We start from the raw sequence: 25,517 nt of genomic DNA on the forward strand, positions 1-25,517 counted from the left end.
AATGGAAAGATATGGCCCCTCCTATTCATGCCCAATAGTTATGTGATGTCATGTCATGTTTAAATTTAGAGAAGATTCGATGTTCAATCTTTGAATCTAATCAAGGCTTTCAAACATTGTGGGGACCTTTTCTGAATTATTTTCAAAACCTTTGATTTGCTGTTAAAGCACAGGTGATGACTAACAATCTTTTTCCTTTTTTTCTACTAATCAGCTTCGGTCTTGGTAGTAGGTTAGATTTTTTTATATAATAAAATTATTATTTTTTCAATGTTAGGAACTAATTGACTTGTACGACTATAGGGTAAGGAGTCTTTATTTGTGATTTAGTTTAATGTATTGAAATATATATTTTTTCACGTACTCTGTATTCTTATATATATATAAATTAATAAAAATATTGGAAAGATGGGGGGACAGGATGTGTAGCTAAGGGGACCGGTGTGTGAATTTGGACTGTTTCTGCGTATATAACAGGATGGGTGTGTAGATAATGGGGAAGGGTGTGCAGGTGAGGGGCAGGGTGTGTGGGTGTATTGCGACAGTGTGTGTGCATCACAGGACAGGTGTGTGAATTGGGACAGTGGGAGTATCTAGGAACAGGTGTGTGTATTGGGAAGTGCATGTGTCAGGTGGCAGATGAGTGCATTGAGAAGTGTACATATCAGAGGACAGGTGTGTGAATTGGGAAGTGGGTGGTTCTGGGGACAGGTGTGTGAATTGTGATAGTGTGTGTAATACAGGACAGGTGTGTGAATTCAGACAGTGTGTGAATCACAGGAGGGGTGTGGGAACTGGGATAATGTCAGTATCACAGCGCAGTTGTGTGCATGAATTTGGATATGTGCATCTACGCGTGTGTGTGTGTGGGGGTTGTGTGGAATTTCAAAGTTCAAAGTAAAATTTATTATCTGAGTAAATACATATCACTACATACAACACCCAGTTCCTTTCCTGCGGGCATACTTAGCAAATCTATAGAACCGTAACTGTAAACAGGATCATGAACAACAAACTGTGCACATGTAATTATAAATATATAACATTAAATAATGAGCATGAAATAACAAGATAAAAAGAGTCCTTAAATGAGCGTAGTTATCCTCTTTAGTTCAAGAGCTTGATAGTTGAGGGGTGGTAAATGGGTGTGAGAATAGGGACATGTGTCTGTGTCAGAGAGCAGGAATGTGAATTGGAACAGTATGTGTTATGGGACAGGTGTGTCTGTTATGGGACAGGTATATATGTGTGAGGGTATAGGTGTGTGAATTGACACAGTGTGTGTTAAGGACAGGTGTTTGTGGGGGGAGCAGATGTGTCAATTGGGAAAGTGTGCATTATGGGACAGATGTGTATTATGTGTGTGTATCAGGGAATAGCTATGTGAAATGGGACAGGTGTGTATCAGGGTACAGGTGTGTGAATTGGGAGAGTGTGTGTTACTGAACAGGTGTGTGTGTATATCAGGAGACAGGAGTGTGAATTGGGACAATGTGTGTGCATCATAGGACAGGTGTGTAGATAAGGGGACAGTGTGAGTATCTGGGGACAGCTGTGTGAATTGGGACAGTGTGTGCTTCTGGGGGCATGTATTTGAATCGAAACAGTGTTGGATCACAGCACAGGTGTGTGAATTGGGACAGTATTGGATCACAGCACAAGTATATAAAGTGGGACAGTGTGTGGATATCACAGGACAGGTGTGTAGATAAGGGGACAGCTGCGTATATTGGGACAGTGTGTGTCTATCAGGGGACAGGTGTGAGAATTGGGGCAGTGTGTGTGTATCAGGGGACAGGTGTGTGAATTGGGACGAGTGTCTGTATCAGGGGACAGGTGGGTGAATTGCGGTGTGTGTCTGTATCAGGGGACAGGTGTGTGAATTGGGGTGTGTGTCTGTATCAGGGGACAATTGTGTGAATTGGGACGTGTGTGTATTGGGACAGTGTGTGTATATCAGGGGACAGGTGTGTGAATTGGGGCAGTGTGTGTGTATCAGGGGACAGGTGTGTGAATAGGGACGTGTGTCTGTATCAGGGGACAGGTGTGTGAATTGGGGTGTGTGTCTGTATCAGGGGACAGGTGTGTGAATTGGGACATGTGTGTGTATATCAGGGGACAGCTGTGTGTATTGGGACAGTGTGTGTATATCAGGGGACAGGTGTGTGAATTGGGACATGAGTGTGTATCAGGGGACAGGGGTGAGAATTCAGGTGTGTGAATTGGGACGTGTGTCTGTATCAGGGGACAGGTGTGTGAATTGGGAGGTGTGTGTGTATCAGAGGACAGGTGTGTGAATAGGGACATGTGTCTGTATCAGGGGACAGGTGTGTGAATTGGGACGTGTGTGTGTGCATCAGGGGACAGGTGTGTGAATTGGGACATGTGTGTGTATCAGTGGACAGGTGTGTGAATTGGGACAGTGTGTGTGTATCAGCGGACAGGTGTGTGAATTGGGACAGTGTGTATGTGTCAGGGGACAGGTGTACAAATTGGCACAGTGTGTATCAGGGACAAGTGTACGAATTGGGACAGTGTGTGTATCAGGGGACAGATGTGTGAATTGGGACAGTGTGTCTATATCAAGGGACAGGTGTATGAATTGGGAGATGAGTGTGTATCAGGGACAAGTGTGAGAATTGGGACGTGTGTCTGTATCGGGGACAGGTGTGTGAATTGGGACGTGTGTCTGTATCAGGAGACAGGTGTATGGATTGGGACAGTGTGTGTATCAGGGGACAGGTGAGTGAATTGGGACAGGCATGTGAATTGGGACATGTCTGTGAATTGGGACATGTGTGTGAATTGGGACATTGTGTGAATCAGGGGACAGGTGTGTGAATTGGGACAGGTGTGTGAATTGGGACAGGTGTACGAAGTGGGACAGTGTGTGTGCATCTAGGAACAGGTGTGTGAATTTGGACAGAGTGTGTGTATCAGGGGACAGGTGTGTGTATCAGGGACAGATGTGTGAATTGGGACGGTGTGTGTGAATTAGGACATGTGCGTGTATCAGGAGACAGGTGTGTGAATCGAGACAGTGTGTGTGTATCAGGGAACAGGTGTGTGAATTGGGACAGTGGGTGCATCAGGGGACAGATGTACAAATTGGGACAGTGTGTGTATCAGGGACAGATGTGTGAATTGAGACAGTGTGTGTATCAGGAGATGGGTGTGTGAGTCGAGACAGTCTGTGTGTATCACGGGACAGGTGTGTGAATTGGGACATGTGTATGAATTGGGATATGTGTGTGTATCAGGGGACAGGTGTGTGAATTGAGACAGTGTGTGTATATCAGGGGACAGGTGTGTGAATTGGGACATGTGTGTGTATCAGTGGACATGTGTGTGAATTGAGACAGTGTGTGTGCGTATCAGGGGACAGGAGTGTGAATTGGGACATGAGTGTATATCAAGGGACAGGTGTGTGAATTGGGACGCGTGTCTGTATCAGAAGACAGGTGTATGGATTGGGACAGTGTGTGTATCAGGGGACAGGTGAGTGAATTGGGACAGGCATGTGAATTGAGACATGTATGAATTGGGACATGTGTGTGAATTGGGACAGGTGTGTGAATCAGGGGACAGGTGTTTGAAGTGGGACAGTGTGTGTGTATCTAGGAACAGGTGTGTAAATTTGGACAGAGTGTGTGTAACAGGGGACAGGTGTGTGAATTGGGACGGTGTGTGTATCAGGGACAGATGTGTGAATTGGGACAGTGTGTGTGAATTGGGAGATGTGCGTGTATCAGGAGACAGGTGTGTAAGTCGAGACAGTGTGTATGTATCAGGGGACAGGTGTGTGAATTGGGACGTGTGTATGAATTGGGATATGTGTGTGTATCAGGAGACAGGTGTGTGAATTGAGACAGTGTGTGTACATCAGGGGACATGTGTGTGTATCAGTGGACACGTGTGTGAATTGAGACAGTGTGTCTGTGTGTGTATCAGGGGACAGGTGTGTGAATTGGGACATGAGTGTGTATCAGGGGACAGGTGTGAGAATTGGGACGTGTGTCTGTATCAGGAGACAGGTGTGTGAATTGGGACGTGTGTGTGTATCAGGGGAAAGGAGTGTGAATTGGGACGTGTGTATGAATTGGGATATGCGTGTGTATCAGGAGACAGTTGTGTGAATTGAGACAGTGTATGTACATCAGGGGACAGGTGTGTGAATTGGGACATGTGTGTGTATCAGTGGACACGTGTGTGAATTGAGACAGTGTGTGTGTGAATCAGGGGACAGGTGTGTGTATTGGGACATGAGTGTGTATCAGGGGACAGGTGTGAGAATTGGAACGTGTGTCTGTATCAGGGGACAGGTGTGTGAATTGGGACGTGTGTGTGTATCAGGTGACAGGAGTGTGAATTAGGATGTGTGTGTGTATCAGGGGACAGGTGTGTGAAATGGGACATGTGTGTGTATCAGTGGACAGGTGTGTGAATTGGGACAGTGTGTGTGTATCAGGGGACAGGTGTGTGAATTGGGACAGTGTGTATGTGTCAGGGGACAGGTGTACAAATTGGCACAGTGTGTGTATCAGGGACAAGTGTATGAACTGGGACAGTGTGTGTATCAGGGGACAGATGTGTGAATTGGGACAGTGTGTGTATATCAGGGGACAGGTGTATGAATTGGGAGATGAGTGTGTATCAGGGGACAGGTGTGAGAATTGGGACGTGTGTCTGTATCGGGGACAGGTGTGAGAATTGGGACGTGTGTCTGTATCAGGGGACAGGTGTGTGAATTGGGACGTGTGTGTGTATCAGGGGACAGGTGTGAGAATTGGGACGTGTGTCTGTATCGGGGACAGGTGTGAGAATTGGGACGTGTGTCTGTATCAGGGGACAGGTGTGTGAATTGGGACGTGTGTGTGTATCAGGAGACAGGAGTGTGAATTAGGATGTGTGTGTGTATCAGGGGACAGGTGTGTGAATTGGGACATGTGTGTGTATCAGTGGACAGGTGTGTGAATTGATACAGTGTGTGTGTATCGGGGACAGGTGTGTGAATTGGGACAGTGTGTATGTGTCAGAGGACAGGTGTACAAATTGGCACAGTGTGTGTATCAGGGACAAGTGTATGAACTGGGACAGTGTGTGTATCAGGGGACAGATGTGTGAATTGGGACAGTGTGTGTATATCAGGGGACAGGTGTATGAATTGTGAGATGAGTGTGCATCAGGGGACAGGTGTGAGAATTGGGACGTGTGTCTGTATCGGGGACAGGTGTGAGAATTGGGACGTGTGTCTGTATCAGGGGACAGGTGTGTGAATTGGGACGTGTTTGTGTATCAGGCGACAGGAGTGTGAATTAGGATGTGTGTGTGTATCAGGGGACAGGTGTGTGAATTGGGACAGTGTGTGAATTGGGACATGTGTGTGTGCATCAGGGGACAGGTGTGTGAATTGGGGCAGTGTGTGTGTACCAGGGGACAGGTGTGTGAATAGGGACGTGTGTCTGTATCAGGGGACAGGTGTGTGAATTGGGGTGTGTGTCTGTATCAGGGGACAGGTGTGTGAATTGGGAGATGTGTGTGTATATCAGGGGACAGCTGTGTGTATTGGGACAGGTGTGTGAATTGGGACATGAGTGTTTATCAGGGGACAGGTGTGAGAATTCAGGTGTGTGAATTGGGACGTGTGTCTGTATCAGGGGACAGGTGTGTGAATTGGGACGTGTGTGTGTATCAGGGGACAGGCGTGTGAATTGGGACATGTGTGTGTATCGGGGACAGGTGTGAATTGGGACATGTGTGTGTGCATCAGGGGACAGGTGTGTGAAGTGGGACAGTGTGTGTGTATCAGGGGACAGGTGTGTGAATTAGGACAGTGGGTGCATCAGGGGACAGGTGTACAAATTGGGACAGTGTGTGTATCAGGGATAGATGTGTGAATTGAGACAGTGTGTGTGAATTGGGACAGTGTGTGTATCAGGAGACAGGTGTGTGAGTCGAGACAGTCTGTGTGTATCAGGGCACAGGTGTGTGAATTGGAGCGTGTGTATGAATTGGGATATGTGTGTGTATCAGGGGACAGGTGTGTGTATTGAGACACTGTGTGTATATCAGGGGACAGGTGTGTGAATTGGGACATGTGTGTGTATCAGTGGACACGTGTGTGAATTGAAACAGTGTGTGTGTGTATCGTGACAGGTGTGTGAATTGGGACATGAGTGTGTATCAGGGGACAGGTGTGAGAATTGGGACGTGTGTCTGTATCGGGGACAGGTGTGTGAATTGGGACATGTGTCTGTATCAGGAGACAGGTGTATGGATTGGGACAGTGTGTGTGTCAGGGGACAGGTGAACGAATTGGGACAGGCATGTGAAATGGGACATGTGTGTGAATTGGGACATGTGTGTGAATTGGGACAAGTGTGTGAATCGGGACAGGTGTGTCAATTGGGACAGGTGTGTGAATCAGGGGACAGGTGTACGAAGTGGGACAGTGTGTGTGTATCTAGGAACAGGTGTGTGAATTTGGACAGAGTGTGTGTATCAGGGGACAGGTGTGTGAATTGGGACAGTGTGTGTATCAGGGACAGATGTGTGAATTGGGACGGTGTGTGTGAATTGGGACAGTGTGTGTATCAGGAGACAGGTGTGTGAATCCAGACAGTGTAGGTGTGTGAGTCGAGACAGTGTGTGTGTATCAGGGGACAGGTGTGTGAATTGGGACGTGTGTATGAATTGGGATTAGTGTGTGTATCGGGAGACAGGTGTGTGAATTGAGACAGTGTGTGTACATCAGGGGACACGTGTGTGAATTGAGACAGTGTGTGTGTGTATCAGGGGACAGGTGTGTGTATTGGGACATGAGTGTGTATCAGGGGACAGGTGTGAGAATTGGGATGTGTGTCTGTATCGGGGACAGGTGTGTGAATTGGGATGTGTGTGTGTATCAGGCGACAGGAGTGTGAATTGGGACGTGTGTGTGTATCAGAGGACAGGAGTGTGAATTGGGACATGTGTGTGTATCAGTGGACAGATGTGTGAATTGGGACGTGTGTATGAATTGGGATATGTGTGTGTATCAGGAGACAGGTGTGTGAATTGAGACAGTGTGTGTACATCAGGGGACAGGTGTGTAAATTGGGACATGTGTGTGTGTGTATCAGGGGACAGGTGTGTGAATTGGGATATGAGTGTGTATCAGGGGACAGTTGTGAGAATTGGGACGTGTGTCTGTATCAGGGGACAGGTGTGTGAATTGGGACGCGTGTGTGTATCAGGGGACAGGAGTGTGAATTATGATGTGTGTGTGTATCAGGGGACAGGTGTGTGAATTGGGACGCGTGTGTGTATCAGGGGACAGGAGTGTGAATTATGATGTGTGTGTGTATCAGGGGACAGGTGTGTGAATTGGGACATTGTGTGAATTGGGACATGTGTGTGTGCATCAGGGGACAGGTGTGTGAATTGGGACAGGTGTGTGAATCAGGGGACAGGTGAACAAATTGGGACAGTGTGTGTGTATCGGGGACAGGTGTGTGAATTGGGACATGTGTGTGTATCAGGGGACAGGTGTATGAAGTGGGACAGTGTGTGTGTATCAGGGGACAGGTGTGTGAATTTGGACAGCGTGTGTGTATCAGGGGACAGGTGTGTGAATCGAGACAGTGTGTGTGTATCAGGGGACAGGTGTGTGAATTTGGACAGCGTGTGTGTATCAGGGGACAGGTGTATGAATTGAGACAGTTTGTGTATTTCAGGGGACAGATGTGTGAATTGGGACGAGTGTCTGTATCAGGGGACAGGTGGGTGAATTGCGGTGTGTGTCTGTATCAGGGGACAGGTGTGTGAATTGGGGTGTGTGTCTGTATCAGGGGACAATTGTGTGAATTGGGACGTGTGTGTATTGGGACAGTGTGTGTATATCAGGGGACAGGTGTGTGAATTGGGGCAGTGTGTGTGTATCAGGGGACAGGTGTGTGAATAGGGACGTGTGTCTGTATCAGGGGACAGGTGTGTGAATTGGAGTGTGTGTCTGTATCAGGGGACAGATGTGTGAATTGGGACATGTGTGTGTATATCAGGGGACAGCTGTGTGTATTGGGACAGTGTGTGTATATCAGGGGACAGGTGTGTGAATTGGGACATGAGTGTGTATCAGGGGACAGGGGTGAGAATTCAGGTGTGTGAATTGGGACGTGTGTCTGTATCAGGGGACAGGTGTGTGAATTGGGACGTGTGTGTGTGCATCAGGGGACAGGTGTGTGAATTGGGACATGTGTGTGTATCAGTGGACAGGTGTGTGAATTGGGACAGTGTGTGTGTATCAGCGGACAGGTGTGTGAATTGGGACAGTGTGTATGTGTCAGGGGACAGGTGTACAAATTGGCACAGTGTGTATCAGGGACAAGTGTACGAATTGGGACAGTGTGTGTATCAGGGGACAGATGTGTGAATTGGGACAGTGTGTCTATATCAAGGGACAGGTGTATGAATTGGGAGATGAGTGTGTATCAGGGACAAGTGTGAGAATTGGGACGTGTGTCTGTATCGGGGACAGGTGTGTGAATTGGGACGTGTGTCTGTATCAGGAGACAGGTGTATGGATTGGGACAGTGTGTGTATCAGGGGACAGGTGAGTGAATTGGGACAGGCATGTGAATTGGGACATGTCTGTGAATTGGGACATGTGTGTGAATTGGGACATTGTGTGAATCAGGGGACAGGTGGGTGAATTGGGACAGGTGTGTGAATTGGGACAGGTGTACGAAGTGGGACAGTGTGTGTGCATCTAGGAACAGGTGTGTGAATTTGGACAGAGTGTGTGTATCAGGGGACAGGTGTGTGTATCAGGGACAGATGTGTGAATTGGGACGGTGTGTGTGAATTAGGACATGTGTGTGTATCAGGAGACAGGTGTGTAAATCGAGACAGTGTGTGTGTATCAGGGAACAGGTGTGTGAATTGGGACAGTGGGTGCATCAGGGGACAGATGTACAAATTGGGACAGTGTGTGTATCAGGAGATGGGTGTGTGAGTCGAGACAGTCTGTGTGTATCACGGGACAGGTGTGTGAATTGGGACATGTGTATGAATTGGGATATGTGTGTGTATCAGGGGACAGGTGTGTGAATTGAGACAGTGTGTGTATATCAGGGGACAGGTGTGTGAATTGGGACATGTATGTGTATCAGTGGACATGTGTGTGAATTGAGACAGTGTGTGTGCGTATCAGGGGACAGGAGTGTGAATTGGGACATGAGTGTATATCAAGGGACAGGTGTGAGAATTGGGATGTGTGTCTGTATCAGGGGACAGGTGTGTGAATTGGGACGCGTGTCTGTATCAGAAGACAGGTGTATGGATTGGGACAGTGTGTGTATCAGGGGACAGGTGAGTGAATTGGGACAGGCATGTGAATTGAGACATGTGTGAATTGGGACATGTGTGTGAATTGGGACAGGTGTGTGAATCAGGGGACAGGTGTTCGAATTGGGACAGTGTGTGTGTATCTAGGAACAGGTGTGTAAATTTGGACAGAGTGTGTGTAACAGGGGACAGGTGTGTGAATTGGGACGGTGTGTGTATCAGGGACAGATGTGTGAATTGGGACAGTGTGAGTGAATTGGGAGATGTGCGTGTATCAGGAGACAGGTGTGTAAGTCGAGACAGTGTGTGTGTATCAGGGGACAGGTGTGTGAATTGGGACGTGTGTATGAATTGGGATATGTGTGTGTATCAGGAGACAGGTGTGTGAATTGAGACAGTGTGTGTACATCAGGGGACATGTGTGTGTATCAGTGGACACGTGTGTGAATTGAGACAGTGTGTCTGTGTGTGTATCAGGGGACAGGTGTGTGAATTCGGACATGAGTGTGTATCAGGGGACAGGTGTGAGAATTGGGACGTGTGTCTGTATCAGGAGACAGGTGTGTGAATTGGGACGTGTGTGTGTATCAGGGGAAAGGAGTGTGAATTGGGACGTGTGTATGAATTGGGATATGCGTGTGTATCAGGAGACAGTTGTGTGAATTGAGACAGTGTATGTACATCAGGGGACAGGTGTGTGAATTGGGACATGTGTGTGTATCAGTGGACACGTGTGTGAATTGAGACAGTGTGTGTGTGTATCAGGGGACAGGTGTGTGTATTGGGACATGAGTGTGTATCAGGGGACAGGTGTGAGAATTGGAACGTGTGTCTGTATCAGGGGACAGGTGTGTGAATTGGGACGCGTGTGTGTATCAGGGGACAGGAGTGTGAATTATGATGTGTGTGTGTATCAGGGGACAGGTGTGTGAATTGGGACATGTGTGTGTGCATCAGGGGACAGGTGTGTGAATTGGGACATGTGTGAGTATCAGGGGACAGGTGTGTGAATTGGGACAGGTGTGTGAATCAGGGGACAGGTGAACAAATTGGGACAGTGTGTGTGTATCGGGGACAGGTGTGTGAATTGGGACATGTGTGTGTATCAGGGGACAGGTGTATGAAGTGGGACAGTGTGTGTGTATCAGGGGACAGGTGTGTGAATTGGGACGCGTGTGTGTATCAGGGGACAGGAGTGTGAATTATGATGTGTGTGTGTATCAGGGGACAGGTGTGTGAATTGGACGCGTGTGCGTATCAGGGGACAGGAGTGTGAATTATGATGTGTGTGTGTATCAGGGGACAGGTGTGTGAATTGGGACATTGTGTGAATTGGGACATGTGTGTGTGCATCAGGGGACAGGTGTGTGAATTGGGACATGTGTGAGTATCAGGGGACAGGTGTGTGAATTGGGACAGGTGTGTGAATCAGGGGACAGGTGAACAAATTGGGACAGTGTGTGTGTATCGGGGACAGGTGTGTGAATTGGGACATGTGTGTGTATCAGGGGACAGGTGTATGAAGTGGGACAGTGTGTGTGTATCAGGGGACAGGTGTGTAAATTTGGACAGCGTGTGTGTATCAGGGGACAAGTGTGTGAATCAAGACAGTGTGTGTGTATCAGGGGACAGGTGTGTGAATTTGGACAGCATGTGTGTATCAGGGGACAGGTATATGAATTGAGACAGTGTGTGTATTTCAGGGGACAGGTGTGTGAATTGGGACAAGTGTCTGTATCAGGGGACAGGTGGGTGAATTGCGGTGTGTGTCTGTATCAGGGGACAGGTGTGTGAATTGGGGTGTGTGTCTGTATCAGGGGACAATTGTGTGAATTGGGACGTGTGTGTATTGGGACAGTGTGTGTATATCAGGGGACAGGTGTGTGAATTGGGACATGTGTGTGTATCAGTGGACAGGTGTGTGAATTGGGACATGTGTATGAATTGGGATATGTGTGTGTATCAGGAGACAGGTGTGTGAATTGAGACAGTGTATGTACATCAGGGGACAGGTGTGTGAATTGGGACATGTGTGTGTATCAGTGGACACGTGTGTGAATTGAGACAGTGTGTGTGTGTATCAGGGGACAGGTGTGTGTATTGGGACATGAGTGTGTATCAGGGGACAGGTGTGAGAATTGGAACGTGTGTCTGTATCAGGGGACAGGTGTGTGAATTGGGACGCGTGTGTGTATCAGGGGACAGGAGTGTGAATTATGATGTGTGTGTGTATCAGGGGACAGGTGTGTGAATTGGGACATGTGTGTGTGCATCAGGGGACAGGTGTGTGAATTGGGACATGTGTGAGTATCAGGGGACAGGTGTGTGAATTGGGACAGGTGTGTGAATCAGGGGACAGGTGAACAAATTGGGACAGTGTGTGTGTATCGGGGACAGGTGTGTGAATTGGGACATGTGTGTGTATCAGGGGACAGGTGTATGAAGTGGGACAGTGTGTGTGTATCAGGGGACAGGTGTGTGAATTGGGACGCGTGTGTGTATCAGGGGACAGGAGTGTGAATTATGATGTGTGTGTGTATCAGGGGACAGGTGTGTGAATTGGACGCGTGTGCGTATCAGGGGACAGGAGTGTGAATTATGATGTGTGTGTGTATCAGGGGACAGGTGTGTGAATTGGGACATTGTGTGAATTGGGACATGTGTGTGTGCATCAGGGGACAGGTGTGTGAATTGGGACATGTGTGAGTATCAGGGGACAGGTGTGTGAATTGGGACAGGTGTGTGAATCAGGGGACAGGTGAAAAAATTGGGACAGTGTGTGTGTATCGGGGACAGGTGTGTGAATTGGGACATGTGTGTGTATCAGGGGACAGGTGTATGAAGTGGGACAGTGTGTGTGTATCAGGGGACAGGTGTGTGAATTTGGACAGCGTGTGTGTATCAGGGGACAAGTGTGTGAATCGAGACAGTGTGTGTGAATCAGGGGACAGGTGTGTGAATTTGGACAGCATGTGTGTATCAGGGGACAGGTATATGAATTGAGACAGTGTGTGTATTTCAGGGGACAGGTGTGTGAATTGGGACAAGTGTCTGTATCAGGGGACAGGTGGGTGAATTGCGGTGTGTGTCTGTATCAGGGGACAGGTGTGTGAATTGGGGTGTGTGTCTGTATCAGGGGACAATTGTGTGAATTGGGACGTGTGTGTATTGGGACAGTGTGTGTATATCAGGGGACAGGTGTGTGAATTGGGACATGTGTGTGTATCAGGAGACAGGTGTGTGAATTGAGACAGTGTGTGTACATCAGGGGACAGGTGTGTGAATTGGGACATGTGTGTATATCAGTGGACACGTGTGTGAATTGAGACAGTGTGTGTGTGTATCAGGGGACAGGTGTGTGAATTGGGATATGAGTGTGTATCAGGGGACAGTTGTGAGAATTGGGACGTGTGTCTGTATCAGGGGACAGGTGTGTGAATTGGGACGCGTGTGTGTATCAGGGGACAGGAGTGTGAATTGGGGTGTGTGTCTGTATCAGGGGACAATTGTGTGAATTGGGACGTGTGTGTATTGGGACAGTGTGTGTATATCAGGGGACAGGTGTGTGAATTGGGGCAGTGTGTGCGTATCAGGGGACAGGTGTGTGAATAGGGACGTATGTCTGTATCAGGGGACAGGTGTGTGAATTGGGGTGTGTGTCTGTATCAGGGGACAGGTGTGTGAATTGGGACATGTGTGTGTATATCAGGGGACAGCTGTGTGTATTGGGACAGTGTGTGTATATCAGGGGACAGGTGTGTGAATTGGGACATGAGTGTGTATCAGGGGACAGGGGTGAGAATTCAGGTGTGTGAATTGGGACGTGTGTCTGTATCAGGGGACAGGTGTGTGAATTGGGAGGTGTGTGTGTATCAGAGGACAGGTGTGTGAATAGGGACATGTGTCTGTATCAGGGGACAGGTGTGTGAATTGGGACGTGTGTGTGTGCATCAGGGGACAGGTGTGTGAATTGGGACATGTGTGTGTATCAGTGGACAGGTGTGTGAATTGGGACAGTGTGTGTGTATCAGCGGACAGGTGTGTGAATTGGGACAGTGTGTACGTGTCAGGGGACAGGTGTACAAATTGGCACAGTGTGTATCAGGGACAAGTGTACGAATTGGGACAGTGTGTGTATCAGGGGACAGATGTGTGAATTGGGACAGTGTGTCTATATCAAGGGACAGGTGTATGAATTGGGAGATGAGTGTGTATCAGGGACAAGTGTGAGAATTGGGACGTGTGTCTGTATCGGGGACAGGTGTGTGAATTGGGACGTGTGTCTGTATCAGGAGACAGGTGTATGGATTGGGACAGTGTGTGTATCGGGACAGGTGAGTGAATTGGGACAGGCATGTGAATTGGGACATGTCTGTGAATTGGGACATGTGTGTGAATTGGGACATTGTGTGAATCAGGGGACAGGTGTGTGAATTGGGACAGGTGTGTGAATTGGGACAGGTGTACGAAGTGGGACAGTGTGTGTGCATCTAGGAACAGGTGTGTGAATTTGGACAGAGTGTGTGTATCAGGGGACAGGTGTGTGTATCAGGGACAGATGTGTGAATTGGGACGGTGTGTGTGAATTAGGACATGTGTGTGTATCAGGAGACAGGTGTGTGAATCGAGACAGTGTGTGTGTATCAGGGAACAGGTGTGTGAATTGGGACAGTGGGTGCATCAGGGGACAGATGTACAAATTGGGACAGTGTGTGTATCAGGGACAGATGTGTGAATTGAGACAGTGTATGTGAATTGGGACAGTGTGTGTATCAGGAGATGGGTGTGTGAGTCGAGACAGTCTGTGTGTATCACGGGACAGGTGTGTGAATTGGGACATGTGTATGAATTGGGATATGTGTGTGTATCAGGGGACAGGTGTGTGAATTGAGACAGTGTGTGTATATCAGTGGACAGGTGTGTGAATTGGGACATGTGTGTGTATCAGTGGACATGTGTGTGAATTGAGACAGTGTGTGTATCGGGGACAGGTGAGTGAATTGGGACAGGCATGTGAATTGAGACATGTGTGAATTGGGACAGTGGGTGCATCAGGGGACAGATGTACAAATTGGGACAGGTGTGTGAATTGGGACGCGTGTCTGTATCAGAAGACAGGTGTATGGATTGGGACAGTGTGTGTATCGGGGACAGGTGAGTGAATTGGGACAGGCATGTGAATTGAGACATGTGTGAATTGGGACATGTGTGTGAATTGGGACAGGTGTGTGAATCAGGGGACAGGTGTTCGAAGTGGGACAGTGTGTGTGTATCTAGGAACAGGTGTGTGAATTTGGACAGAGTGTGTGTAACAGGGGACAGGTGTGTGAATTGGGAAGGTGTGTGTATCAGGGACAGATGTGTGAATTGGGACAGTGTGTGTGAATTGGGAGATGTGCGTGTATCAGGAGACAGGTGTGTAAGTCGAGACAGTGTGTGTGTATCAGGGGACAGGTGTGTGAATTGGGACGTGTGTATGAATTGGGATATGTGTGTGTATCAGGAGACAGGTGTGTGAATTGAGACAGTGTGTGTACATCAGGGGACATGTGTGTGTATCAGTGGACACGTGTGTGAATTGAGACAGTGTGTGTGTATGTGTCAGGGGACAGGTGTACAAATTGGCACAGTGTGTATCAGGGACAAGTGTACGAATTGGGACAGTGTGTGTATCAGGGGACAGATGTGTGAATTGGGACAGTGTGTCTATATCAAGGGACAGGTGTTTGAATTGGGAGATGAGTGTGTATCAGGGACAAGTGTGAGAATTGGGACGTGTGTCTGTATCGGGGACAGGTGTGTGAATTGGGACGTGTGTCTGTATCAGGAGACAGGTGTATGGATTGGGACAGTGTGTGTATCAGGGGACAGGTGAGTGAATTGGGACAGGCATGTGAATTGGGACATGTCTGTGAATTGGGACATGTGTGTGAATTGGGACATTGTGTGAATCAGGGGACAGGTGGGTGAATTGGGACAGGTGTGTGAATTGGGACAGGTGTACGAAGTGGGACAGTGTGTGTGCATCTAGGAACAGGTGTGTGAATTTGGACAGAGTGTGTGTATCAGGGGACAGGTGTGTGTATCAGGGACAGATGTGTGAATTGGGACGGTGTGTGTGAATTAGGACATGTGTGTGTATCAGGAGACAGGTGTGTAAATCGAGACAGTGTGTGTGTATCAGGGAACAGGTGTGTGAATTGGGACAGTGGGTGCATCAGGGGACAGATGTACAAATTGGGACAGTGTGTGTATCAGGGACAGATGTGTGAATTGAGACAGTGTATGTGAATTCGGACAGTGTGTGTATCAGGAGATGGGTGTGTGAGTCGAGACAGTCTGTGTGTATCACGGGACAGGTGTGTGAATTGGGACATGTGTATGAATTGGGATATGTGTGTGTATCAGGGGACAGGTGTGTGAATTGAGACAGTGTGTGTATATCAGGGGACAGGTGTGTGAATTGGGACATGTGTGTGTATCAGTGGACATGTGTGTGAATTGAGACAGTGTGTGTGTGTATCAGGGGACAGGAGTGTGAATTGGGACATGAGTGTATATCAAGGGACAGGTGTGAGAATTGGGATGTGTGTCTGTATCAGGGGACAGGTGTGTGAATTGGGACGCGTGTCTGTATCAGAAGACAGGTGTATGGATTGGGACAGTGTGTGTATCAGGGGACAGGTGAGTGAATTGGGACAGGCATGTGAATTGAGACATGTGTGAATTGGGACATGTGTGTGAATTGGGACAGGTGTGTGAATCAGGGGACAGGTGTTCGAAGTGGGACAGTGTGTGTGTATCTAGGAACAGGTGTGTGAATTTGGACAGAGTGTGTGTAACAGGGGACAGGTGTGTGAATTGGGAAGGTGTGTGTATCAGGGACAGATGTGTGAATTGGGAGATGTGCGTGTATCAGGAGACAGGTGTGTAAGTCGAGACAGTGTGTGTGTATCAGGGGACAGGTGTGTGAATTGGGATGTGTGTATGAATTGGGATATGTGTGTGTATCAGGAGACAGGTGTGTGAATTGAGACAGTGTGTGTACATCAGGGGACATGTGTGTGTATCAGTGGACACGTGTGTGAATTGAGACAGTGTGTGTGTGTGTGTATCAGGGGACAGGTGTGTGAATTGGGACATGAGTGTGTATCAGGGGACAGGTGTGAGAATTGGGACGTGTGTCTGTATCAGGAGACAGGTGTGTGAATTGGGACGTGTGTGTGTATCAGGGGACAGGAGTGTGAATTGGGACGTGTGTATGAATTGGGATATGCGTGTGTATCAGGAGACAGCTGTGTGAATTGAGACAGTGTATGTACATCAGGGGACAGGTGTGTGAATTGGGACATGTGTGTGTATCAGTGGACACGTGTGTGAATTGAGACAGTGTGTGTGTATCAGGGGACAGGTGTGTGTATTGGGACATGAGTGTGTATCAGGGGACAGGTGTGAGAATTGGAACGTGTGTCTGTATCAGGGGACAGGAGTGTGAATTGGGACGTGTGTATGAATTGGGATATGCGTGTGTATCAGGGGACAGGTGTGTGAATTGGGACGTGTGTGTATCAGGCGACAGGAGTGTGAATTAGGATGTGTGTGTGTATCAGGGGACAGGTGTGTGAATTGGGACATGTGTGTGTATCAGTGGACAGGTGTGTGAATTGGGACAGTGTGTGTGTATCAGGGGACAGGTGTGTGAATTGGGACAGTGTGTATGTGTCAGGGGACAGGTGTACAGATTGGCACAGTGTGTGTATCAGGGACAAGTGTATGAAATGGGACAGTGTGTGTATCAGGGGACAGGTGTATGAATTGGGAGATGAGTGTGTATCAGGGGACAGGTGTGAGAATTGGGACGTGTGTCTGTATCGGGGACAGGTGTGAGAATTGGGACGTGTGTCTGTATCGGGGACAGGTGTGAGAATTGGGACGTGTGTCTGTATCAGGGGACAGGTGTGTGAATTGGGACGTGTGTGTGTATCAGGCGACAGGAGTGTGAATTAGGATGTGTGTGTGTATCAGGGGACAGGTGTGTGAATTGGGACAGTGTGTGAATTGGGACATGTGTGTGTGCATCAGGGGACAGGTGTGTGAATTGGGGCAGTGTGTGTGTACCAGGGGACAGGTGTGTGAATAGGGACGTGTGTCTGTATCAGGGGACAGGTGTGTGAATTGGGGTGTGTGTCTGTATCAGGGGACAGGTGTGTGAATTGGGAGATGTGTGTGTATATCAGGGGACAGCTGTGTGTATTGGGACAGTGTGTGTATATCAGGGGACAGGTGTGTGAATTGGGACATGAGTGTTTATCAGGGGACAGGTGTGAGAATTCAGGTGTGTGAATTGGGACGTGTGTCTGTATCAGGGGACAGGTGTGTGAATTGGGACGTGTGTGTGTATCAGGGGACAGGCGTGTGAATTGGGACATGTGTGTGTATCGGGGACAGGTGTGAATTGGGACATGTGTCTGTGCATCAGGGGACAGGTGTGTGAAGTGGGACAGTGTGTGTGTATCAGGGGACAGGTGTGTGAATTAGGACAGTGGGTGCATCAGGGGACAGGTGTACAAATTGGGACAGTGTGTGTATCAGGGATAGATGTGTGAATTGAGACAGTGTGTGTGAATTGGGACAGTGTGTGTATCAGGAGACAGGTGTGTGAGTCGAGACAGTCTGTGTGTATCAGGGGACAGGTGTGTGAATTGGAACGTGTGTATGAATTGGGATATGTGTGTGTATCAGGGGACAGGTGTGTGAATTGAGACATGTGTGTGTATCAGTGGACACGTGTGTGAATTGAAACAGTGTGTGTGTGTATCGTGACAGGTGTGTGAATTGGGACATGAGTGTGTATCAGGGGACAGGTGTGAGAATTGGGACGTGTGTCTGTATCGGGGACAGGTGTGTGAATTGGGACATGTGTCTGTATCAGGAGACAGGTGTATGGATTGGGACAGTGTGTGTGTCAGGGGACAGGTGAGTGAATTGGGACAGGCATGTGAAATGGGACATGTGTGTGAATTGGGACATGTGTGTGAATTGGGACAAGTGTGTGAATCGGGACAGGTGTGTCAATTGGGACAGGTGTGTGAATCAGGGGACAGGTGTACGAAGTGAGACAGTGTGTGTGTATCTAGGAACAGGTGTGTGAATTTGGACAGAGTGTGTGTATCAGGGGACAGGTGTGTGAATTGGGACAGTGTGTGTATCAGGGACAGATGTGTGAATTGGGACGGTGTGTGTGAATTGGGACAGTGTGTGTATCAGGAGACAGGTGTGTGAATCCAGACAGTGTAGGTGTATGAGTCGAGACAGTGTGTGTGTATCAGGGGACAGGTGTGTGAATTGGGACGTGTGTATGAATTGGGATTAGTGTGTGTATCGGGAGACAGGCGTGTGAATTGAGACAGTGTGTGTACATCAGGGGACACGTGTGTGAATTGAGACAGTGTGTGTGTGTGTATCAGGGGACAGGTGTGTGTATTGGGACATGAGTGTGTATCAGGGGACAGGTGTGAGAATTGGGACGTGTGTCTGTATCGGGGACAGGTGTGTGAATTGGGATGTGTGCGTGTATCAGGCGACAGGAGTGTGAATTGGGACGTGTGTGTGTATCAGAGGACAGGAGTGTGAATTGGGACATGTGTGTGTATCAGTGGACAGGTGTGTGAATTGAGACAGTGTGTGTGTGTATCAGGGGACAGGTGTGTGAATTGGGATATGAGTGTGTATCAGGGGACAGTTGTGAGAATTGGGACATGTGTCTGTATCAGGGGACAGGTGTGTGAATTGGGACGCGTGTGTGTATCAGGGGACAGGAGTGTGAATTATGATGTGTGTGTGTATCAGGGGACAGGTGTGTGAATTGGGACGCGTGTGTGTATCAGGGGACAGGAGTGTGAATTATGATGTGTGTGTGTATCAGGGGACAGGTGTGTGAATTGGGACATGTGTGTGTGCATCAGGGGACAGGTGTGTGAATTGGGACATGTGTGAGTATCAGGGGACAGGTGTGTGAATTGGGACAGGTGTGTGAATCAGGGGACAGGTGAACAAATTGGGACAGTGTGTGTGTATCGGGGACAGGTGTGTGAATTGGGACATGTGTGTGTATCAGGGGACAGGTGTATGAAGTGGGACAGTGTGTGTGTATCAGGGGACAGGTGTGTGAATTTGGACAGCGTGTGTGTATCAGGGGACAGGTGTGTGAATCAAGACAGTGTGTGTGTATCAGGGGACAGGTGTGTGAATTTGGACAGCGTGTGTGTATCAGGGGACAGGTGTATGAATTGAGACAGTGTGTGTATTTCAGGGGACAGGTGTGTGAATTGGGACAGTGTGTGTGAATTGGGACATGTGTATGTATCAGGCGACAGGTGTGTGAATTGGGACAGTGTGTGTATCAGGGGACAGGTGTACAAATTGGAACAGTGTGTGTGTATCAGGGGACAGGTGAGTGAATTGGGACAGGTGTGTGAATTGGGACAGGTGTGTGAATCAGGGGACAGGTGTACGAAGTGGGACAGTGTGTGTGAATTTGGACAGAGTGTGTGTATCAGGGACAGGTGTGTGAATTGGGACAGTGTGTGCGTATCAGGAGACAGGTGTGTGGATCAGGGGACAGGTGTGTGAATTGAGACAGTGCGTATATATCAGGGGACAGGTGTGTGAATTGGGACAGTGTGTGTGGATTGGGACATGTGTGTGAATTGGGACAGTATGTGTGTATCATGGGACAGGTGTGTGAATTGGGACAGTGTGTGTGTATCATGGGACAGGTGTGTGAATTGAGACAGTGTGTGTGTATCAAGAGACAGGTGTGTGAATTAGGATGTGTGTGTGTGTATCAGGGGACAGGTGTGTGAATTGGGACAGTGTGTATGTATCAGGGGACAGGTGTACAAATTGGGATAGTGGGTGCATCAGGGGACAGGTATACAAATTGGGACAGTGTGTGTGTATCGGGGACAGGTGTGTGAATTGGGACAGGTGTGTGAATTGGGACAGTGTGTGTGAATTGGGACATGTGTGTGTATCAGGTGACAGGTGTGTGAATTGGGACAGTGTGTGTGTATCAGGGGACAGGTGTACAAATTGGGACAGTGTGTGTGTATCAGGGGACAGGTGAGTGAATTGTGACAGGTGTGTAAATTGGGACATGTGTGTATTTTGGGACAGGTGTGTGAATCAGGGGACAGGTGTACGAAGTGGGACAGTGTGTGTGAATTTGGACGGAGTGTGTGTATCAGGGACAGATGCGTGAATTGGGACAGTGCATGTGTATCAGGAGACAGGTGTGTGAATTGGGACAGTGTGTGTGTATCAGGGGACAGGTGTGTGAATTGAGACAGTGCGTATATATCAGGGGACAAGTGTGGGAATTGGGACAGTGTGTGTGAATTGGGACATGTGTGTGAATTGGGACAGTGTGTGTGTATCAAGAGACAGGTGTGTGAATTGGGACAGTGTGTGTGTATCATGGGACAGGTGTGTGAATTGAGACAGTGTGTGTATCAAGAGACAGGTGTGTGAATTTGGACAGAGTGTGTGTATCAGGGGACAGGTGTGTGAATTGGGACAGGTGTGTGAATCAGGGGACAGGTGTACGAAGTGGGACATTGTGTGTGTATATAGGAACAGGTGTGTGAATTTGGACAGAGTGTGTGTATCAGGGGACAGGTGTGTGAATCGAGACAGTGTGTGTGTATCAGGGGACAGGTGTGTGAATTGGGACAGTGTGTATGAATTGGGACAGTGGGTGCATCGGGGACAGGTGAACAAATTGGGACAGTGTGTGTGTATCGGGGACAGGTGTGTGAATTGGGACATGTGTGTGTATCAGGGGACAGGTGTATGAAGTGGGACAGTGTGTGTGTATCAGGGGACAGGTGTGTGAATCGAGACAGTGTGTGTGTATCAGGGGACAGGTGTGTGAATTGGGACAGTGTGTATGTATCAGGGGACAGGTGTGTGAATTTGGACAGCGTGTGTGTATCAGGGGACAGGTGTGTGAATTGAGACAGTGTGTGTATTTCAGGGGACAGGTGTGTGAATTGGGACAGTGTGTGTATCAGGGGACAGGTGTACAAATTGGGACAGTGTGTGTGTATCAGGGGACAGGTGAGTGAATTGGGACAGGTGTGTGCATTGGGACATGTGTGTATTTTGGGACAGGTGTGTGAATCAGGGGACAGGTGTACGAAGTGGGACAGTGTGTGTATCAGGGACAGATGCGTGAATTGGGACAGTGCATGTGTATCAGGAGACAGGTGTGTGAATTGCTACAGTGTGTGTGGGTATCAGGGGACAGGTGTGTGAATTGAGACAGTGCGTATATTTCAGGGGACAGGTGTGTGAATTGGGACAGTGTGTGTGAATTGGGACATGTGTGTGAATTGGGACAGTGTGTGTGTATCAAGAGACAGGTGTGTGAATTGGGATGGTATGTGTGTATCAGGGGACAGGTGTGTGAATTGGGACAGTGTGTGTATCAGGGGACAGGTGTACAAATTGGGACAGTGTGTGTGTATCAGGGGACAGGTGAGTGAATTGGGACAGGTGTGTGCATTGGGACGTGTGTATTTTGGGACAGGTGTGTGAATCAGGGGACAGGTGTACGAAGTGGGACAGTGTGTGTATCAGGGACAGATGCGTGAATTGGGACAGTGCATGTGTATCAGGAGACAGGTGTGTGAATTGAGACAGTGCGTATATATCAGGGGACAGGTGTGTGAATTGGGACAGTGTGTGTGAATTGGGACATGTGTGTGAATTGGGACATGTGTGTGAATTGGGACAGTGTGTGTGTATCAAGAGACAGGTGTGTGAATTGGGATGGTATGTGTGTATCAGGGGACAGGTGTGTGAATTGGGACAGTGTGTGTGAATTGGGACAGTGTGTGTGAATTGCTACAGTGTGTGTGTATCAGGGGACAGGTGTGTGATTTGAGACAGTGCGTATATATCAGGGGACAGGTGTGTGAATTGGGACAGTGTGTGTGAATTGGGACATGTGTGTGAATTGGGACAGTGTGTGTGTATCAAGAGACAGGTGTGTGAATTGGGACAGTGTGTGTGAATTGGGGCGTGTGTGTATCACGGGACAGGTGAGTGAATTGGGACATGTGTGTGTATCACTGGACAGATGTGTGAATTGGGGCGTGTGTGTATCACGGGACAGGTGAGTGAATTGGGACATGTGTGTGAATTGGGACAGGGTGTGAATTGGGGCGTGTGTGTATCACGGGAGCTGTGTGTGTGCGTGTCACGGGCTGTGTGAGCACTCACCAGTCGGTGTGTGGCCCATCGATGACCAGCAGGGTCCGGGCCCGGCCTCCACCGCCGCCGCCGCTGACCTGGTCGCTGAGCGCCGCCGTCGTCTGCTTCACCGCGTTCGAGATGGACGAGAAGAAGCCGCCGGCGGCCGAGGGCGGGGCCTGCGGGGCTGGGGGCGGCGCCGGCGGAGGCTCCGCTCTCTGCATGTCAGTCATGTAGCCGTTCTGCAGGTTGGCCATGAAGTTGCTGTCGGACAGTCTGCGGCGAAGGTAGTTCATGGTGGCGAGGCGGTGTAGGCGAGTCAGACGTTCGAGGGCTAGGGGTCAAACGAAGTCCCAACTGGAGGAAGGGATCGAGACAGAGAGAGGAGGAATGAGAGAGAGGGTGAGGGAATGAGGCAGCCAGAGAGGCAGAATGAGGAAGAGAGAGGGAGGGAGGATGAGTGAGAGGGATGGGGAAGACAGAGAGAGGGAGAGGAGAAGGAACGAGGCAGAGAGAATGAATGAAGAGGGTGAATTTAGCGGGAGAAAGTGGGGAATTGAGAGGGAGAGAGTGGGGAATGGAGAGGGGGGGACGAATTTAGAGGGAGAGGGAGAAGACAAATTTAGAGGGAGAATTTAAGGCAGAGAGGGAATGAGGCAGAGAAGGAATGAAAGAGAGAGAGAGAGGGAGAGAGGGAGGGAACGAGGCAGAGAGACGAGGAACCAGACGGGGAGAAATGAGGCAGAGAGAGAGGGAAAGAGACAGACAGAATGATTCCGGTGGAAACAGCGAATGAGGGGGTGGGTGTTGCAGAAGGAGAGGATGAAATAGCACGATACGGAGAGAGGGAGAAGGGGGGATGCAGGTGAAGGGAGAGGAGATGAGAGCGAGGGAAGGATGCAGAGAGACTGGGAGGAAGAGAGGCGAGCCCGAAGGAGGGATGGAGAGGTGACGACAAGGAGAGAGAGGGCCGAGGGGGGAGGAGGGAGTATGAAGATGACTGACTGTAAAATCACTGCATCAGGAGCTGAGTACCACGCATCCTCGCCCGGAGAGAGACAGCGCAGGGACCAAGTCGAAGCGCGGGCAGCGGGCGATGCCTCGCCAGCCGACAGCTCCCACGTAGGGCAGCGGGGCCGCCGTCCTCGGCTCCACCGGGCCGGGCTGAATGCAGAGGCGGGAGAGAGTGCAGCCTCCTCTGCAGCCGCCCGCAGCACTGTGACGGTGCGGAGCGGAGCTGCGAGCAGGCGGGGCTGTCGCTGCCGTTGCCGGAGCCCAGCGGGGTGGAGCGGGCGAGCGGCCTGGCTCTCGGGCTCCCTCACCCGGCCGGGCAGCAATGGGAAGGGTTAGAGAAAAGAGAGGGGGAGATTGAGGTTGGGAGGAGGGAGAGGGAGTAAGAAATTGAGGTTGGGAGGATGAGGGAGAGATTGAGGTTAAGAGGAGGAGAGGGAGAGATTGGGGTTGGGAGGGAGAAGGGGAGATTGAGGTTGGGAGGATGAGGGAGAGGGAAAGATTGAGGTTGGGAGGATGAGGGAGAGGGAAAGATTGAGGTTGGAAGGAGGAAGAGGGAGAAATTAAGGTTGGAGGGAGGGAGAGATTGAGATTAATGTTGGGAGGAGAGAGAAGGAGAGGTTGAGATTGAGGTTGGGATGAGGGAGAGATTGAGGTTGGGAGGATGGAGAAGGGGAGACTGGGATTGGGAGGAGGGAGAGTGGGGAAAGGAGAGGGGTTGGGGAGGGGAAGAGGAGAGGGGTGGAGAGGTAGGGTGGGAGTAAGGGAAATAGAGTTCATAAATTAGAAAAGGGAAGGGGTGAGGGAGAGGTGAAGAGGGGGAAAAGAGAGAGGAGAGGGGATAGGGATGAAGAGGGAAGGGGAAAAGAGTACGAGAGAGGGCAAGAAGGGAGGTGGAAGTGGATAGAGTGAGAGAGACTGAGGGAAGGAAGGGAAAGGAAAGAGTGAAGGGAGGAATCGAAGAGGGAGATGCAGTGCATGAGGAGTGAAGGAGTGGAGAGAAGGTGTTTGGGCAGAGGGAGGAACAGAGGAGTGAGGAAGATTATGGAAGGAAATGGGAAGGCATGTGAGAGGGATAGGGAAGTAGGGAGTCAGAGAGAGAGAGGGCAGGCTAGGGAGATAGTGGGCAAAACAATCATTCTCTCCCTCCCTACAGGGTTCCCTCCGCAAACCATTCTTTCCCTGACTCTCTTACGCAGTTTGCCTCTCAGTCACTCCCAATCATTCCTTCTCCCCTCTCTCCCCATCCCTCTTCCCCACTCCCCCTTCCCTGTCACTATTCTTAACCCAGGACACCCTGGATCTGAGGCAGTTTCCGTGCGGATGGGGTTAAAGAGTTTGAGGGGCAGGTCAGGACCTGCCACCCACAGTGACGAGGTAGGGAGGGAGGGGAGAAGAGAGGATATTGTCAGGCTTGGCCTCAGGGGCTGTTGAGTCCTGTCGCCTCCTACTGTGTCCTCCTCAGCCCCGGTTGCAAAGTGCTTCAGATGCCTGAGGATGGTGAGGGGGTGGAGAGGTGGTCAGGTCTACAAGCACACCTTACACCCCTCCTCTCCTTTGCACCCTCTCTCTAACTTTCCCCTCCTTCACTGTCTCCACCTCTCCCCTCCAGCACTGGCTCTCTCCACCTCTCCCTTCCCTCCACCTCTCCCTTCCCTCTTTCCCTCTCACCACCTCTGTCTTCTCTCTCTCCACCTCTCCCCTTGTCTATGCATTTGCGTGCGTGTGTGCGTGTGTGTCAGTATGGGTGCGTTTGTGTGCGTGTGTGTCAGTATGGGTGTGTTTGTGTGCGTGTGCGTGCATGTCCGCTTTCTGAGAGAGTGTGTGTGTGTGTTTGCGCGGAGTCTGCATCTTCTCCTTGTGACTCCATGAGTTTCCCTCAGTCGCCCTGGTTCCCTCCCCTATCCCAGTGAACGCGTGGTGTG

The 25,517-nt window shown here is 49.6% G+C and overlaps 1 protein-coding gene across 2 annotated transcripts in view; it reads right to left on the bottom strand.

Moving 5' to 3' along the window:
- Positions 1-23,797, bottom strand: part of LOC134339041 (synapsin-1-like) — a 193,779-nt gene extending 169,982 nt beyond the window's left edge. For both annotated transcript variants that reach the window (XM_063035311.1, XM_063035310.1), the window contains exons 1-2: positions 23,587-23,797; positions 22,612-22,938 (exon numbers count right to left, since the gene is read on the bottom strand). In XM_063035311.1, coding sequence (XP_062891381.1) covers positions 22,612-22,877 — 266 coding nt within the window. In that variant the 5' untranslated portion in view covers positions 22,878-22,938; positions 23,587-23,797. The remainder of the gene's footprint in view (positions 1-22,611; positions 22,939-23,586) is intronic.
- Between the last annotated feature and the right edge of the window lie 1,720 nt (positions 23,798-25,517).

This window comes from Mobula hypostoma, chromosome 28, assembly GCF_963921235.1.
Source record: "Mobula hypostoma chromosome 28, sMobHyp1.1, whole genome shotgun sequence".
In the NCBI taxonomy this organism is placed as follows: domain Eukaryota; kingdom Metazoa; phylum Chordata; class Chondrichthyes; order Myliobatiformes; family Myliobatidae; genus Mobula; species Mobula hypostoma.